The sequence below is a fragment of the Apodemus sylvaticus genome, chromosome 11, assembly GCF_947179515.1.
Source record: "Apodemus sylvaticus chromosome 11, mApoSyl1.1, whole genome shotgun sequence".
Classification (NCBI taxonomy): Eukaryota; Metazoa; Chordata; class Mammalia; order Rodentia; family Muridae; genus Apodemus; species Apodemus sylvaticus.
The window spans coordinates 45,486,313-45,504,327 of record NC_067482.1 but is presented as its reverse complement, the minus strand read 5'-3'; the positions used below and the strand labels follow the sequence as shown (position 1 = coordinate 45,504,327).

General features: G+C 44.7%; 1 protein-coding gene across 2 annotated transcripts in view; it reads left to right on the top strand.

The window, feature by feature from the left end:
* Klf3 (KLF transcription factor 3) overlaps positions 1–14,444 on the top strand; it is a 31,488-nt gene extending 17,044 nt beyond the window's left edge. For both annotated transcript variants that reach the window (XM_052198034.1, XM_052198035.1), the window contains exons 3-6: positions 1,897–2,380; positions 2,924–3,074; positions 7,388–7,548; positions 10,528–14,444. In XM_052198034.1, coding sequence (XP_052053994.1) covers positions 1,897–2,380; positions 2,924–3,074; positions 7,388–7,548; positions 10,528–10,709 — 978 coding nt within the window. In that variant the 3' untranslated portion in view covers positions 10,710–14,444. The remainder of the gene's footprint in view (positions 1–1,896; positions 2,381–2,923; positions 3,075–7,387; positions 7,549–10,527) is intronic.
* Positions 14,445–18,015: the final 3,571 nt, after the last annotated feature.

Here is an 18,015-nt window from a genome sequence, read left to right as displayed (position 1 = left end):
GCCAAGGAAGGACTATATTTCTTCACCCCTTTGTGAGCCAGTTGAACTGGAAATAGTTAATTGTGGACCTGGGGTTGAGTGTCCGTCCCAGACCCCCCTACACCTAGCGTGCGTCTTTGGAGACAATGAAGGCAATGTAGAGAAGATGCACTAAGTGTATGTAGAAGATGTGCAATTCGTGTTAAACTCAGCTTGACGTGTGACTCTTTTCTTTCTTGATGACCTTGAGAAACCCTGAAGGTATTATTACATTTGCAGCTCCCCCAGCTTCTGCCCAAATTCCCACTTAGTCTGTCCCATGGATAGAAGAAGGTCCAGCAGTGGCAGCAATGGAGAATGTGCAGTATGTCCTCATTCTGCTTCCCGTTCCGCTGCCAGTAACCGTGGGCCTTAAAATCTAGGTCAGTGGGAGGTCTCAGAGGAGCAGGGCTGAAGGTAGGGAGAAGCCACACACTGCTGCCCTCCGTCCATGTCATGAAGTCTCACCTCCCACCAGAGCTGTGTCCTTTAGAGAATTAATTCCCCCTGGAGTTAATTGTTGAGATTCTCTTTGGATAATGTCTGATTTTCTTTTTAAGTGAGCCTTGTTCTTTTAATAACACCTATTTTAATTAAATTTAAATAGGCTTAATGCTCATGTTGCTGTATAAACTGGACCTCCTGCCTTGTGATATATACTTGGGTGGGTATGGCTAGTTCTAAAGAAAGGTAGAGCTGCCTGCGTATGCTAGTACAGATCAACACCTGGAGGCAGAAGGATTGCTACAAGTTCAAAGCCAGCCTGGGCTATGGAGTTAGATCCTGTCGCTAATGAACTAAGAAGAGGGAGGAGACGAGATCTGGAATTGTCACTATCCACCCTTCCACCCTTGTACTTTCTGGTCTTATTCCTTTGCACATGTCGGTGCAGTATCGGAAGTCTTTTTTAATATTCAGCTCATCCTTTTACTCTTTATCTCTTCTGCTTAAGACTTTGCTAGAAAGGTGACAGTCTTTGCCATCTTAGGCTGCTGCTCCCAAGGCGCTCAATGAGTACTCCCAGCAGTGTGCCTAGCCATCCTTGGGTGCACTGTGATCTTAGAGTTTGGAATCTTAGAGCCATGGTGTGCATCTCTTGCATAAAGGTCAGGGAAGCTCTCATAAGGCAATCCAGCATGTCGTGAATGAAGCGAGAGGATTACTTGGGTTACTGTGTATTGCTACCTTAGCCTCCCAGAGGAGGGCCCCTCAGTACTCCTTGACAAGGATCTCCCCGTCCCAGAACGAGTACACCCATCACTGCAAGGCTCCTGGTCTGGTCTCGAATTCCTGGGTGCTTTGCTGGTACTGGGTCCAGAGAGTCATGTCTATAAGGGAAAACAGTTGCAGATCCTAGCTGGGTAGACATTGAGCCCATCTGACCCAGAGAAGAAAGGGTGTGAGCCCAAGAGTAAGTAATCCCAGTCAAAGCCAGAGCCACAGAAGCTCAGAACGAATGGTGTTCTGGGCGTGGTGGAGCACGCCTTAATCCCAGTGCTGAGAAGGGAGAGGAGTTCCCAGTCAGCCAGTGCTACACAGGGAGCCTCTGTCTCAAAAAAAAAAAAAAAAAAAAAAAAGCCCAACTCAGGTTATTCAGTTTGGCCTGCTCTCTGTGCTCTTCAATGCCGACTCCTAATGAAGGCCTCAAGCCCTCCATGATGCGGACAGCTTTAGAAGCCTGCCAGGTAGCCTCCTTCTCACTGAATAGGAAAATCATGAATTCGATTTTCAGGTTTTTTTGGGGGGTGGGCATCAACCTTACTTTCTAGCAATTGCTAAACCATCTCTACCATAGCTTTTGAGGGGAAATCACGCACCTCTAGATCTAAAGTATGACTCCTTATACTTTTCCTTTATTTTTTTTCTCGTTTCTGATAGTCCTACCCATCGAATTACATAGAATCAATGAAGCCCAACAAATACGGGGTCATTTACTCCGCACCGTTATCTGACAAGTTCTTCCAGACCCCTGAAGGCCTCACTCACGGCATACAGATGGAGCCAGTGGACCTCACTGTGAACAAGCGGGGCTCTCCGCCCGCTGCTGGTGGTTCTCCTTCCTCTCTGAAATTCCCATCCCACCGGAGAGCATCACCTGGGCTCAGCATGCCCTCCTCCAGCCCGCCCATTAAGAAATACTCACCCCCTTCTCCTGGCGTGCAACCCTTCGGAGTACCACTGTCTATGCCGCCTGTGATGGCGGCTGCGCTGTCCAGACATGGAATCCGGAGCCCGGGCATCCTCCCTGTCATCCAGCCTGTGGTGGTCCAGCCCGTCCCTTTTATGTACACAAGCCACCTACAGCAGCCTCTCATGGTCTCCTTGTCAGAAGAGATGGACAATTCAAACAGCAGCATGCCAGGTAAATTCTGCCATGCCCCTACACCCAGCACCTGCTTAGTAGACAGCATCTCTGCCAGGAGTCTGGTGAGGGCACCAGGCAGAGCTATTCTATCCTCAAAAGGACACCCTGGCCTGTCCCAGGCAATCCTTCATGGTTTTGAAGTGTTGATATTGGGAGAGTGTCCAACAACTAGTTACTTTCACAGTGTATTTTATACTTTGGTTTACTGAGTACCAATACAGTCCTGGGCACAAAAGAGACTTAAGTACTTTCTGATCATGCTGCTGATGGCTCTTAAAAGCCACCTGTTTGTCAACCCTAGAGAGGGGACTGTGGGGATAGCCAGATTTTGTAAAGGAGAGTTATCTTGAGTCACAGGGCCCTCTGCTTCAAAAGAAGTGAGGATCGCTCACAAACTGAGTCCTGCTATAGTAACACTTGCCAGAGGCGAAGAACTACACATACAACAAGCATGTAGTAGCTAGAAGCCATGGGATGAGCTTTCACAAGCTGAAATTGATACATTGTGTGTAGAATGATTTTTCTATTTTTATTTTTTAGTACCTGTAATTGAATCATATGAGAAGCCCATATTACAGAAAAAAATTAAAATAGAACCTGGAATTGAACCACAGAGGACTGACTATTACCCTGAAGAAATGTCACCCCCTTTAATGAACTCAGTGTCCCCCCCGCAAGCCTTGTTGCAAGAGTAAGTATACTTAGGCAGACCTGGTGTTTTAGTAGTGGCGCACATCTGGGGACCTGGAATCAAAGCATGGAATTGTAAACACATGATGTGCTATGGATGACCAAGGACATCCTCTTTTGTGTGGTATCACTGGGTGGTGCTTCAGTTAACCGTGGCCAAGACAGTCTCCAAGAACAACACAGATCATATCTACAACAGTTGTGTCAACCTCACCGCAATGGGTCCCCCAAGGTGACCACATGAGTCTTTTGTTGTTGTTTTTTTTTCTTTTTTTTTTTTATGAAGATTGGATTTAATGTTCACATCATCTTGAACAACCACAAGTTGTCACTTGTCAAACAGAAGCTGCCCCACCCCTCCCCCATAGTTGTCAATTCTAGCACAGTAGAGTGTGTTCATTATTGAAAACGTTTTATTAACATCCTCAGGCCAACGACAGTGTTGGCCACAGAAGCTTCCCATGCAGCTCAATGCAGAAAGAAATCTTGACACTGAGTCTTTAATCATAGCTGCCCTTGGAGCCTCACCTCACTTGCAGAGCTGCAAGCCAGGAGGAAGGATGCTCTGTCTTGGCCAGCATCTGAGTCTCTGCTTAGACAGGATGGTACCTCACATGGTGAAGTCATTCATGGTTTGACCCCTGGGGAGAGCAATCTCTGGGGAGATGGCTTTGACCTAGTGCTGTACTTCAGGTCACCGCCGAAGTCCCCTGTCTTTGCCTTTTGTTGTAATTACTCTTGGACCAACTCTACAGTGCTTCTGCATTGGGTCCAGCCATTGCATTGGGACAGCCTCAGCATCCACAGCCACGGGGTCCTTCCCATTGTCCCTCTTCCACACGATCTTCTCTCCAGCTTCAGTAAATGTTCTGCCTACCTCTGTCCTACCTTCTCCTCTCCTGTCACACAGCTCAACCTCAGAGTGTGAGTTTCCCTGGCTTTACAGAAGCCATTGCGGGTGACTTCAGATCCACTGCAGTCACACCCACCACTGGTTTGTGTGGTTTCATTGTGTGACCACCCCGAACTTTTGGTCTAGAGATGATGGCATGTGTGTGGCATCATATATAATCCCTAGTGGATGGGAAGGGCAGCTCTTCATTCAGCCACAGCATCAGGCAAGGAAATTATCCTGGAGGCCCATGCTCTCCTTTTTCACAGTTGCATAGTACTTCCCCTTAAAAGTTGAGTTTTAGGGGGTTTGTCTGCTTTTGTTTAAAGACAGGGTCTTGGCAGCCCAGGCTGACCTCATATTCCTGACCCGACTGCCTCAGCCTCCTGACTATCAGGGTTGCAAGCATGAATCGTCACACCCAGCTCCAGGTGTTTCAAGTGAGTTCTTTTATTCAGAGCAGATAGAGAACTGATGAACCAACACATTAGTTAAGGGACCCCAATACAAGGGACCCCAATACACCCACAATCCCACGCTTGACACAGAGGACCTGCTTTGAACTCTATCTCTCTGGTTACTCCCTGTGCAGTTGGCCGGTAGGTGGCGGAGGGCTAGTCCAAAGTCTTACACATTGTGGGAAAGTATTTGAAAGCAGTCTCCCATTCTTTAAATACTGCTTTAAAAAAATACTGTTTCCAGCTAGATGTGTGGTAGGATGTGCCTGTGATCCCCGCATGTGTGGTAGTAGAAATGCCTGTGATCCCAGCATGTGGGAGGTAGAGGCAGGAGCACCGGGCATTTAAGCCAGCCTGAACTACATGAGACATATATATTTCTGTTTCAAGTAATATTCCTCTAGTGATCTCACTGATAGAGGCTTTTAAATACTTAATGAGTAATGTGTTTATTTAATGCTGACCTAAGATGCATTTTTCTCCTCAAAAAAAAAAAAAAAAAAAGAAAGAAAGAAAGAAAGAAAGAAAGAAAGAAAGAAAGAAAGAAAAAAGAAAAAAACAACCCTGTAGATTAACTACAGTGGAACATGCACGCTATGTAATTCTTTCGCAGATGGGATTAAGTAATGTCTTGGAGTGGGCCCAGTGGGAGCCCACATAGAACACATTAGCCAGGAAAGAATTGCTGGAAGCCAAGTGCCTAGAGCACTGCAGCCCCGGCCACGACAGCCTGCCGCTGCCTGTGCGCGGGCTTCAGAGCTCGGAACCCATTTGCCTGGTCCGGAATGACAGCGTTAGGATCCTTTGTAGAGGCATTCAAAGGTATAGCAAAATATAAAATAAAAGGTTAAAAATGCCATTCCATGTGTTTTTTTACCTTTGTGAGGCTGCGTTTAGAACAGAAAAATAGGAGAACAGAAAAACAGGAGAACAGAAAAACAGGAGAACAGAAAAACAGGAGAGGAGGGCATAAGGCCACAGACAGGACGGGGAAGGGCCGGTTTAACTCAGAGCAGGGATCTGCTACACAGTAGCTGTCTGTGCTTGTGATCCCTCCCTGGTGGTCTCGTTAGAAATGAACAGTAAAAGCCGGAAGACCTAGATTGCCAAAACCCTTAACCTCTCTCTGACTTTACCCTATACTACTACACTGTTTCCCAATAGACGCTACCTTGATAGTTTTTTAAAGTGACTTTGAAACATCCAGAAAACTCCACATGAATTGGACGACTGTGACTCGCAGAGGGAAAGGGTGCTTCTGAGCGCGGAACACTGGCAGCTTTCTGTTAGTCATTTGGCCACTGGTTCTGAGTAGTCACCCACCGCAGCCTTTTCAGTCGGTAGCAATAAGACCCCCGCCTCACAGAGGAAATCGAGGCACAGAGGCGGTCAGTGACAGAGCGGACAGTGGGAAATGCACTCGTAATTACTATACAGGAACAATGTAGATTCTCCACCTACAGAAAACCCAGTTGTTGGGCAAGATTTCTGAAGCCACTTGGCACGGACTGCCTGCCTGGGAGCTAGACACATAGGCCTCTGAATCTTCCCTAGCACTTTCCAAAGTAAAAAAGGTGACTTCCTTTTTACAGAAGGATTTTTAGTGACTTATTCAATCTTAACAAGAAAAACCTAAATAAACCTTATTCTCCATTGTGGTTAAAAATATATATGCATGTCTTGGAGTTCCAGTCACCTGGCCATGCGCCCCCCCCACCCCACCCCCGCCACTTCCTGTTTACTTTTCTGTGTCTCTGAATCCTGACTTAGTTTATCTGTCTGTACTCAGCTCCCAGGGTAAGGTTTAAAGTACTGACAGAAAAAAGACCACATAAAACAAACCCATGTTTATTTAACCGGTCACCTCAAGCAAAACAAACAAACAAACTTATGCGTGCAAATTTTTTTGAGCCAAAACAATTTTATGGGTGGTGCTTTTTAATGCGCTTCCATAATTTCATTTACGTTAGTCTCAGAAACATTATTTTTAATCTGTTCCCACATAGTAAAACGTCCGTGCATTCTTTAGAATATTTCAGGACCCAGATAGTCAAGCTGAAGAACTGTGCCTCTGCTCTGTCAGAGGCTCCTGCATCCGCTTGCATCCAGTAATTACCCACGAGAAAGGGACGGGCCAACTAGAACTCTTCACTGACTTGCTCGACAGCAGGAAAGGGCTCGGCTCCGCTCGCTAAATAAATAAATAAATAAATAAATAAATAAATAATAAATAAATAAATAAATAAATAAAATAAAACCCGCCATACTTTTTCCCATCTGCCCTTGCTCTCACAGGTGTGGCTTTAGAGCCCTTGGACAAGTGAGGGAAGGTGGGGAGGGCATCAGGTGACAACTCCGCCCTCCCTTATGCTGGAACCCTTCCTCATGCTAGAGCCACACTGACGCTCAAAGATTCTGCTGGAGGCAGCAACGACGACTTCCTTTGAAAGAGCCAGCGGAAATTAAATGTAGAGACTTGACTGTTTACATGTTTCCTTCGAGAAAAATGGAAATCAGAGAGCTAGCCCGGTGCAGCGCTGAGGAGTTCGGGAAGCACCGCAGCCTCTGCACGCACGCACGCACGCACGCAGCACCGCCCTCAGCAGAACGCCTAACCTCCTTGCTGTCATTACTTATCTCCATGTCTGTCTCCCTAGAGTGTGAGCTCCTCGAGGGCAGGAACCCTGTTTTTATTCATCTTTGTGCCCCGGTGCCAAGCACAGTGCCTGGCTCATGGTAGGTGCTCGCTACATGTTTGTTGAATGAATATAAAAGCAGCGCTTCTTGGGTTGAACAGCTAATTCTTTTTTCTTCATTTTTTTTTTAATGGTCTTATTGTTTTTATTTCGTTGGGGGTTTTTGTCCCTTTTTGCCCGATGTTGTAAATGCTTTTTATTTTTAGCAGACTTGAGGAAAGGGAAGCACCTTCACTCAATGTTTTGCATTTATTCTTGACTTCCATAGGAACCATCCTTCGGTCATCGTGCAGCCTGGGAAGAGACCTCTACCTGTGGAGTCCCCGGATACCCAAAGGAAGCGCAGGATACACAGATGCGACTATGATGGCTGCAATAAGGTCTACACTAAGAGCTCGCACTTGAAAGCACACAGAAGAACTCATACAGGTAGGGGAATCCATCAGCGCCCGAACAGCAAAGTTGGAGGATCTGGCATTCCAAACACCCTGAGAGCAGACGCTTGCTTTTTACTTTATTTTCTTATTGTTATGGGGTGGCAGGGTATGGCACACACGCAGTGGTGTGGAAGTGAAGGCCAAGGGACAGTTTAGTGAAGTTCTCTCCGACCTTCACATGGGTTGCAGGGATTGAAAGTCTGAAATCCAAAACACGTCTGCTCTTAAGCATTTTGGGTGAGGGACACTGCCTGGTTTATGCAAGTCACTTGAAAGTGAATGTATTGCTGTCTATGTGAGTCCCAGAGAGTCTTTGTAATAATCTACCACAGATAATTATTAGGATATTTAGAACCAAAGTGGTCCTCACTCAGGTTCCTCCTTCCCACGTTAGTCTGTCCTAAGGAGCTGGGCAAGATGAGAACAGACTCACTGCCAGGGATTGGGCCCTCCCAGGAGTCTCTGCTGGGGAATGTGTGGAGGAGAGGACGGCCTTGTGAGTGGCTCCTCCCAAATACCATCCACCAAATTAGTCAGGGTCTCATTGGCCGGGAGTTCCCCCACTACCCATACCACCAGCTGCCCATAGAGATCCACCTGCCCCTGCCTCCCCAGGTACACAGGATGGGCGTCAGGGAGCTAGTGAGGAAAGCTCTTTCTCAGCCAAGACTGTCAGCCTAGCTTCTGAGGTAAAAGAGTTGGTAGCAAAGGACCATTTTTAATGCAGAGCAGAAACTTGGCATTCGGACAGATGGGCCTTGAAGAAAGGAATGTAAATACACTAGATGTCTGTCTTTACTAGATGTCTTTACAATCGAAAGACCTCCTGTGTCATTGTCTACTCTAGCTCTTCTAGAGTGTGCTCCATATTGGTCAGTATTGAGTCTAGAGTCACCTGACAGGACCTGCCAACACTGTCGTCTCCGTAGAAACATATGGAGTCATCCCCGGAAAGGCAGCTCAAAGAAGTCACACAGATGTTTGCCGAGGCTGCTCCTGGCTCGTTGCCCCTCAGTGGACACCAGAGCTGAGGAGTGATTGGCTGTGTGACCCTTGTCTAGAGTGTCTAGAGCCCAGGGTGTTGGTTGGTTGTCTGAGTTGCGTGGACCATTCTTGTTATTTTTTTAAAAAGATTTATTCTATGTAAGTACACTGTAGCTGTCCTCGACACTCCAGAAGACGGGAGGTCAGATCTCATCAATCACTGATGGTCGTGAGCCACCATGTGGGTGCTGGGAATTGAACTCAAGCCAGTTGGAAGAGCAGTCAGTGTTCTTAACCGCTGAGCCATCTCTCCAGCCCCCTGCGTGGGTCATTCTTATCGGTGACTATTCACGGAGAGGAATCTGGGATAGCAGTAGTGTTTGGTGATCCGGGGAAGGAGGAAGAGGCAGAGGAAGCTGTCTGCGAGGGGCTCCTGAGCAGGACCGACAGGTCAGCCATGAGGCATCTACTAGGCGTGGATGGGACCTGTGGAGTAGACCTTTATTCTTGTCATCCAGCTGAAAATTAAAATGGCATTGAGTCTCTGGAGCCAGACGCAGGCATGTACGGGCTGAGGAGCAGATATACAACATAGAAACCAATACTTACGCCAAGTTTATAGAGACAGTGGTCACCGCTAAATAGGGACTCATTTGCTACCTGTGATAGGCCAGGTGTCCCTTCCTGAAATACTCGGGGCTAAAACTGTTTCGGATTCACATGGAGATTGGGATACATTATTCAGAAGCATAATAAGGCATCTTAAGGTTTGTCCAAAGGACTCACTTAAGTCCAAGCACAAACATGTTTGTCTCACGTGTGCTTTCTACACACAGCCAGAAGGTGACATTAGTTATACGACCTTTTCCTGACTCTGAGCCTTACACAATGCCACAGGAGCACATCTGCTGCTATGAGAGGCTCAAAAAGTTTCAGATTTTAGAGCTGTGGGTCTCAACCTTCCTAACGCTGCAACACTTTAACACAGTTCCTCATGTTGGGCCACAAAAAAAAAATTTTTTTTTTTATTTGGTTTTTTCGAGACAGGGTTTCTCTGTGTGGCCCTGGCTGTCCTGGAACTCACTCTGTAGACCAGGCTGGCCTCAAACTCAGAAATCCGCCTGCCTCTGCCTCCTAAAGTGCTGGGATTACAGGCGTGTGCCACCACCGCCCAGCTCACAAAATTATTTTTGTTGCTACTTCATATCTGTAATTTTGCTACTGTTAGGAACCGTAATACAAATATCTCTGGTTTCTGATGGTCTTAGGTGACCCCTGTGAAAGGATCATTTGACGACCCCTGGGAGGAGGTTACATCCCTTAGGTTAAGAACAGCTGTCTTAGAGTGTTGTGAATTTTCTATTGGGGTGGCCAGCTTGTATAGTGACTTTAATACAATAAGATCAGCACTAAGCACCATTTAGCTGTGAAGGTTTTCTTCACACGGGCTTTCTAACATTTTCCCAAAGGGCCTTCTGTTCCTCACATTTGAATGATGGTTAGCCTACAGGAAGGAGTGTGTGGAGGCCTGGTTTCTGAGAGGTGGAGGGACCTTCTGTTTTTAGAACATTGGGGTTTGAAGTACTGTCTGTGGCATCTCTGTCAGGGACTAAATAAGAAAGTGGTGGTTGAATTCTTTAATAGGTATTATAGTTTTAGAAGTGGATGGCAACACATAAGAGAGACCCACAAGGCTTCAGTGGCACCCTGAAGTGCACAGGCAGGCTTCAGACTGGCACACCCACACATGCAGAGTCCACACTCTCCGAGCTTGACCCTCGGAATGGCCCCCCCCTGCCCTGAGAGCTCTTCTTCGTTGACTTTCTATGGAGAGTGTGTTTGTTTCGTGCAGCGCCGTGTTAACTGAGAGTTGTGTATGATGTTCTCCCAGAGGCTGTATTTTCCGAGGGCATTAGTTCAAAAATTGTAGTTTCTCTTTTTATTCTCAACAAAGAAGACAACTAAACCCCTCCTCCCCCTTTTGCAGGAGAAAAGCCGTACAAATGCACCTGGGAAGGCTGCACGTGGAAGTTCGCTCGGTCTGATGAACTGACGAGACATTTCCGAAAACACACTGGAATCAAACCTTTCCAGTGTCCAGACTGTGACCGGAGTTTCTCTCGCTCCGACCACCTCGCCCTACACAGGAAACGCCACATGCTAGTCTGAAAGCCTGTCTCCAGCTCAGTGTGATTCCCTGCTCTTCCTGGCATCTCTCTCTCTCTCTCTCTCTCTCTCTCTCTCTCTCTCTCTCTCTCTCATCTCCTCCTCCTGCCCGTTATCTAACTCATTTTTATATGTACATTTTAATTTCGATTCAGCTGGTCTGGATCTCTGAATTTATATCATTCAAGACTTCCATATGGTCAGTAGTTGATACTCTAACCCTCCCTCTCCTTACCACGGGTCAGACCTAAAGAATGTGAACATTTTTATTTCCGGGAATGCTAAGCAAACCCTCCTTACAGATACATTTAATGTAACAAGAACAAGGGAACATGTAAACTCACGACCAATTTCTCGGTCTCTCCATGTATTCCTCAAAAGAATGTCAAAGTAAACGTATTAGAAATACAGTATCCAGCCTGCTAGTCCTTGCCAGAGACCTTCGACCTTCTGCCACATTTTGTGTTTGACGACAGAAAGAATCCCTTTGACCAGCTAGCAAGAGCCACTTGATGTCAAGGCGGTCCCACCCTCTCGCCTTCGCCCTCGCCCTCGCCACGATTCGCTTGTCGGCCTGTCTTACCAACTCGGCTGAATCAAGTCCTTTGTCCTCTGTGGAGGGCCTTGACACCCCTGGGAGCTGAGGAGGAGCTGTCACTCAGGTGGGCCGTGTGCTCCCACAGCGAGCGCGAGGAAGAAGCAGAGGATGCTGGGAATGGAGGAGGGAGTCAGCGACTGCTGGCTAGGACTGGTTGGAGCATCAGCGTCTGGGCCGTTCACATTAGCTGTGCAGTGCGTTTGTTAACTGTCCATCCCCGGGTACGGCTCGGCTGAGCACACCCTTGCTGCCCAGATGGGTGCCCAGAGGGCTCTCCGTGCCACCGCCTCCGTGCCTGCAGGATGGTCCTTCATTGTCGATCATGAAGCCTTGAGTAAGGAATCCACAGAGATATTTGCCCAGTAACGTAAAAAGAAACGAAAGCTTTTGAGACAGGGTATTAAAATGGTCTCTTCCCCCCCCCCCCACACACACCCCCGCCCCCCTACCTACTAAGAGTGTTTTTGCAAACAGGAAAACATTGAGTGGTACTTATTCCCACATCCGACTAGTCACACAGCGTTCATATGCAGCTTTCTGTGTGAGCTGTATGGTGCCAAACCAGCTGTCATTTGTGTCCATGACACATAGTATAACAGAGCATCCAGTAAGCTTGATCAAAGTCACTCAATTAAGACCTGAGTGACACTATTTGTAAATATACCTAGTGTGAAGCACATAGATCTTTATTTTGGTGACAGATTTTTTTTTTTTTTGAAAAATAAGAGAAAAAAACCACAATTCAGGGATTTATATATGTAGCTTGAAGATTCCCACAAGTTTCTGCCAGAGCTAGCAATTTCCTGTCGACTACCAGGTACCCTGTTAGGGACAGACTAAAAGCAATGACTCGTGCTGATGTTGCAGATAAATAGTACCATTATTTGGGGGGGGGGCGGGGGGAGTTTTTTATTTTATTTTTTTCAAAAGCAGGCTTTTGAACACCACAGTCTAAATGCCAACCAAAACAGCTCACATGCAGAAATGTCACTGGTTACAAATTTGAAAAATAAAATGGGCACAATGGTCAGATACGGCTGCCTATGAAGGATAGTCCCTTCATCCCCTCACGAAAGAGGGAGGAGAAGAGAGGGGGGTACTCCTAAATATTCACCTCAGCCACAACTCAGGATCCAACACTACCTGAACTGAGAGGAACACCCTACTTGATTGTTCCTGAACGCCGGTGAATGACAGGTCACCTCTTGGAGGCCTGCACATCCAGGGAGCTTGCTTTGATGGCACTATGTTCACAGTTGTGGGGACTGCGCTCGCTCGGGAGGTCCTGCTCAGCCCTGTGAACCAGCTGAGGGGGAATGTGGGTAAAAACTGCAAAGAAATGTTATCTTGGCTCTTGGGTTCCTTTCCTTTCCTTTTTTAGCACTGCAAAAAAAAAAAAAAAATTCTGTTCAGGCAATTATTAAGGTATGCTAATTAGGCTCTTGCCTTTCTCTTTGTTTGCAACTATGACGTGAATTGAGGAGTGGAATGTCTTGGGAAAGCAGGGTCTCCCTTGTCGGTGTTCTGTTGCGTTCGTGCCACCACCATCATGACTTGAAATAGTTCTTCTGCAGAGCATCGAAGAGTCCTGTTTGCTGTTTGTTCCATTTTGTGTGCTCCAACCCAGTGGGGGTGGGGGAAGGGTGCAAGGAAGGGCCGTTAGCTTCGCTTCAAACCGGAGTCCTTAATAGCTCCGCGACGTATTTAAAGTTTGTTCAAAAGTCTTTATTATATTAATTACTCTTTAGCTTGCTTAGATCAGAAAGATCCATTTTAACTCTGAAAGAAAAATAACCCAGAGAAGCCATTCTCTATTCCCATGCTAGTCTGATATACTTTTAGTTAATTGGCCCTTACCAAATTTCCTTTATATATAAATATGTATGTATGTATGTATTTGTATTTTACTATTATAGTTGAGAAATTTAGTCTCTTAGTTTTTTGGTTTTTTTTTTTTTGGTTGTTTTGGTTTTGTTTATTTTTCTGTTTTTTGTTCTTTTAGCTGTTTTTGTGGATGATACAAGTTAAGATGCCCTGGATCTTTGACTTTGGATGACATGCTAGGTTCTTGTCAGTGGTGGCTCAGTTGCAGTAAATTGATGAGAACTGGCTGTAAACATGAGGTCAGCACTGTGTAAATGATGACAGAGTTCATTCAATTACCGCTCAAGTATCATCTGGGGGAAGTTCCAAAAATAACCAGAATCTTGTGTTTTCGAGTTTCACAGTGGGAGGGTACATCATTAAATGGGCATTTTGCACTCGAAAGTCACTTGGTTTGGAGACTGTGTGTAGCATAGCTTTGTTCAACTGAGAAGATACTAAATATGCAGACATCGCAAGAGCCTTGGAACAGAATTACAGAGGAGTGATATATGTATATGTATGTTTTATTAAACACCCACCTGCACTATCAGTATTGCACTAATGTGGAATTTGAGAGTCTATTGCTGATACTGTAATCTGCACACCATTCCTTAGATTGTTATAAAGACAATCTCAGAGATCAAAGGTTTTATAATTTGGTTTGAAACTAGAATTGTCTTGAAGGAGTTGCTAACGTACATGAAGTCACTTGAGTTCTCTTTATTCTCTTCTTAATCAAGGTAAACAGTGTCTAAATGATTGCAAATTCACTTAAGTAATACATTTACAAAGCCATTTTACATGCATTAAAAGAGGGCTACAATGTGTTTTACAAATACTAGCACTTTTTTTTCCCTGTTATGTACCTAGTGATAGAGGGTCAGAATAATCTTTCTGCTTGGCATCTCTTAAACCCTACCTGCAAGCGTAGCAGGCTTACTGCATTTACAGTTCTTTAATACTTGTATAAACTATGCAGAAATTTTTAATAAAGTGTAATATATTTTATAAGCTAATAAGACTGAATGGGTAAAGGTTTTTAGCATGCATTAGTATACTTGCAAATACTGAAACATTTTGGTAATCTTTCTTACTAAAGATGTGAATGTTTAATGTACTTCTCCGTTTCTACCCTGTAGTCCAATGGGAATTCAGTAATGACATTTTGTCATGTCAAACTGTGAACATAAATTTGTACTGTACAGTCCTCATATACTATATACAGTATGCAATATATGTATTATATACTTGTTAATAAAACCATCTGAATATTAGACATGATCATGTGATTACTATAGGTAGTATTCACCAGAGCGAAGAGTCTTAAAGTAATGACCCGGTAACGTCCAGGAAGAGGAAGGCTGAGTTTAAGCCATAGAACTGCAGACATTCATCTGCAAACACATCCAGCGTGTCTTAGAAGAGCCTTGTTTCTCCACCCTATCCACAATGCCTCCTTGCTGTGTGCGATGTTCCCGAGGAAACTCTTTCCAGAAGAGTCTGCCTCTATAATTCTGTTCCCTTTTCTTACAGCTGATTCTCCAGCTCCATTGGCCCAGCAAAGCAGACTTTTCCACTCCAGTGATACCGGCCTCTTACTAATCACAGCTAATTCTGGTTAAGAATTAACCAGAAACCACAGATTCATAAAATATTGCACAAAGGCCCCCGGTAGAGTCCTTTAAGGGACTCTCAAGCTTCCCTCTGAGACTCCCACAAGCCAGGTTTCCCATCATTGCTCTTAACATTCTCTCCCAGGTTTCCACACAACATTCCACCAATCCCTGAGCACTCCATGGCTTTTGCAGCCCCAAGTACAAATGCCACTGTAGTACACCCAAAAACACATCGTCATGTCTGCCTGAGTAACACCCTACTCCTGATACCAATTTCAGTCTTAGAGTTTCTGGGGCTGTGATAAAACAGCATGACCATAAACAGTGTGGAGGGAGGGTTTGTTTTGCTTATGCTCCCACATCCTAGTCCATCGTGGAAGAAAGTCAGGGCAGGAACTCAAGCAGGTGGAAACCAATGCAAAAGACAGGAGTGTCACGCAGGCTTGCTCCCCATGGCTTGTTCAGCCTGCTTTTTTACTAGCATCTAGTACCACCCGCCCAGAGGTAGTACTATCCACAATGAGTTAGCCCCCCCCTCCCCAACACCCCACCCCCCAACAACAATTAATCAAGAAAATGCCCTGCAGGATTGCCTACAAGTAATCTGGTGGGGATGCATTTTCTCAGTTGAAATACCCTCTTCTCAAATGACTCTAGGTTGTGTCAGGTTGACAAAAAAAAAAAAAAAAAAAAAAAAAAACCTAGCCAGAATACTATCAGTGTGTTCTCCAGACAGTTCTTGTGCTAGAGACCAATTCTTCAATCCAGCAGTGTTGGAGAGGAGCCCTACTGGAAAACACTTGAGTCATGGGGTCAGGTTCCCCCATAAATTCCTTTCTCATGTGTCTGGGTTAGTTCCTGCAGGGCTGATTTGTTATCTTGAGAAATTACTATCTGAAGCATCCCTTGGGCTTTTCTATTGCACACAGGCTCGTTTCCCTTCCTCTGCCAACCTGACACCATGTTAAGAGGCAGCACAAGGCCCTCACTTTATCTTGGACTTCCCAGCCTCCAGAACTGAGACTAAATTTTGCTTTTATAAACAATAAACCTATATCCAAGGATTGTGTTACAGCAACAGAAAATGAAAGTAGGAATTCTTAAAAAAATAAAAGTTTGTTTATTTGGAGGAAGGAAAAGGAGAAAAATAAATGATATGATTATATTACAATCTCAAAAATAAAAGTTGTTGCAAAATATTTTGTTAACACACACGTGCACCTGTTTGTGTGTGTGTGTGTGTGTGTGTGTGAATGTGTGTGTGTGTGTGTGTGTGTGTGTGTACATGACAATTCTCACATGTGGAGGTGCAAGGACAACTTGAAGAAGTTGGTTTTCTCCTTCCACCATTTGGGTGCCTGAGATCAAACTCAGTGCAACTGGGTTTAGTGCCAAGTTCCTTTACTCACTGAGCCATCTCACCTGCCCTAAGTTTTTATCTACAGTTAATTAATCCTAATTAATAGAATTCATACCTTTGCAAGTCAGGAACAGACAGAACTTCATAGACATGCGTGAATTTGAATAAACATGACTTTTCAAGCCACCAGTGGTCATGACATAAAAACAACAGAAGGTTTCCAACTAGGGTTTAGCTCTTTAAATTTTTTTAATTGTGTGTGTGTGTGTGTTTTTTTTTTTTTTTTAATTGTGGGTATGTACACACACTTGTGCAATGGAGAGCTCATGGAAACCAGAGGACAACTTACGGGAATTGGGTCTCCTTCCACCATGTGGGTCCAGAGGATAGGACCCAGGCTGTCAGACTTGTCAGCACTAAGCCACCATGACAGCCTTAGAGTTCTTTTTGTTCAAGACAAAAATACAATAACTCCCGTCTTTTCCTATTCTCTTGACAGCAAATAAATTAGTTGCTTATGTGTCATTGTAGGGATCAAAGCACTTGACTGAGGGGAGGAAAGGTTTTGTTTAGATCACAGTTTCAAGGGTTTCAATTCTTCATGATAGGGAAGGTGTGACAGTTTATATAGGTGAAAACTTCTAGCAGAAGCTCATCACAAGATGGATGGGAGAAGAGATCAGGGTAAGCTAGGCTAGGAACCAAGTATGACCTCTGCAGGCCCAGGCCTGTTGACTGAATCCTTCCGGCTACGCAATACTTCCTGAAGATTCCTCTGCCTTCCAAATTAATGTCATCAAATTAAAACACATGTTAAAAATATGAACCTGTGGGGCATACTTCAGATTCAAGCCATCCATCCTCAAAGACGCATAACCATTTTGTATGAGGCATTTCATCCAACTTCTAAGAGATCTTGGAATCCTAACAGTTTCAACAGTCAGAAAAACCCAAAGTTATCTTTTGAAACTCTGGGGAAATTTTTAAATGTGAACTTCTGTAAAATGAAGAAGTTATATACTTCCACTCTATAATACTGTAAGGGTCTGAAAATCATTGAAGGAAGACCCCAGACTCAGATAGTATGCAAAAACAAAGAGCATTTATTCTGCAGAAGCAACCTGCATGCTAGGGTCACCATCGTTTCAGAATGGCAATGCAGTCAAAAACATTCCAACCCCTTTTATAACAGAACTGCTTAATTGCTTTCTGAGATAACAACAGACTTCTAAAACTTAGAGCACATTCCAAGAGGTTATAAAAACCATTAACCGAAGGTCATAAAAAATAAGGTATGCACCGTGACAGGTGCAAAAACAGGAGACAAAATATTGACTGGGTTTATCTATACAAAGCTTCAAGGACAGTTTGGTTATTATGGTTTTTAACTTTCCTTGAACCTATAAGCTAGTAATGAATGATGAATGTTGAGCCAATGATAACTACTCCTACTAGATATGCATGTAGACATTCTCTATTATTTATGACCTGAATTTATGTGCAAACTCGTAATGAACTTTTTACTATGTGAACACACACTCTGAAAATCATACAAGTGCTGAGAACAAAGGACAGAGACAGGTCTCCCTCTCATTTTCTTCCAGAGACTTAGAGAAGCATTCGTTGCTGAGATGGAACAATGGCTAATTTATCTAGCCTCTGATGTCTTACTTTGAGGTGCTAAACCAGAGACTGTAGCTTCCTGGCTTCAGAGCATCCCAGACAGGCCGATTAGCTGCAGAAGCAAAGTACCTTACACTTAGCGAGTAGCAAATGATCTATGGCCTAGTTCCTGCATGGAGACAAAATGGAGTCTTCCAAGCTCCCACCAAAATTACAAATTAAGCTAACTTACAGCATTCTGTAGCC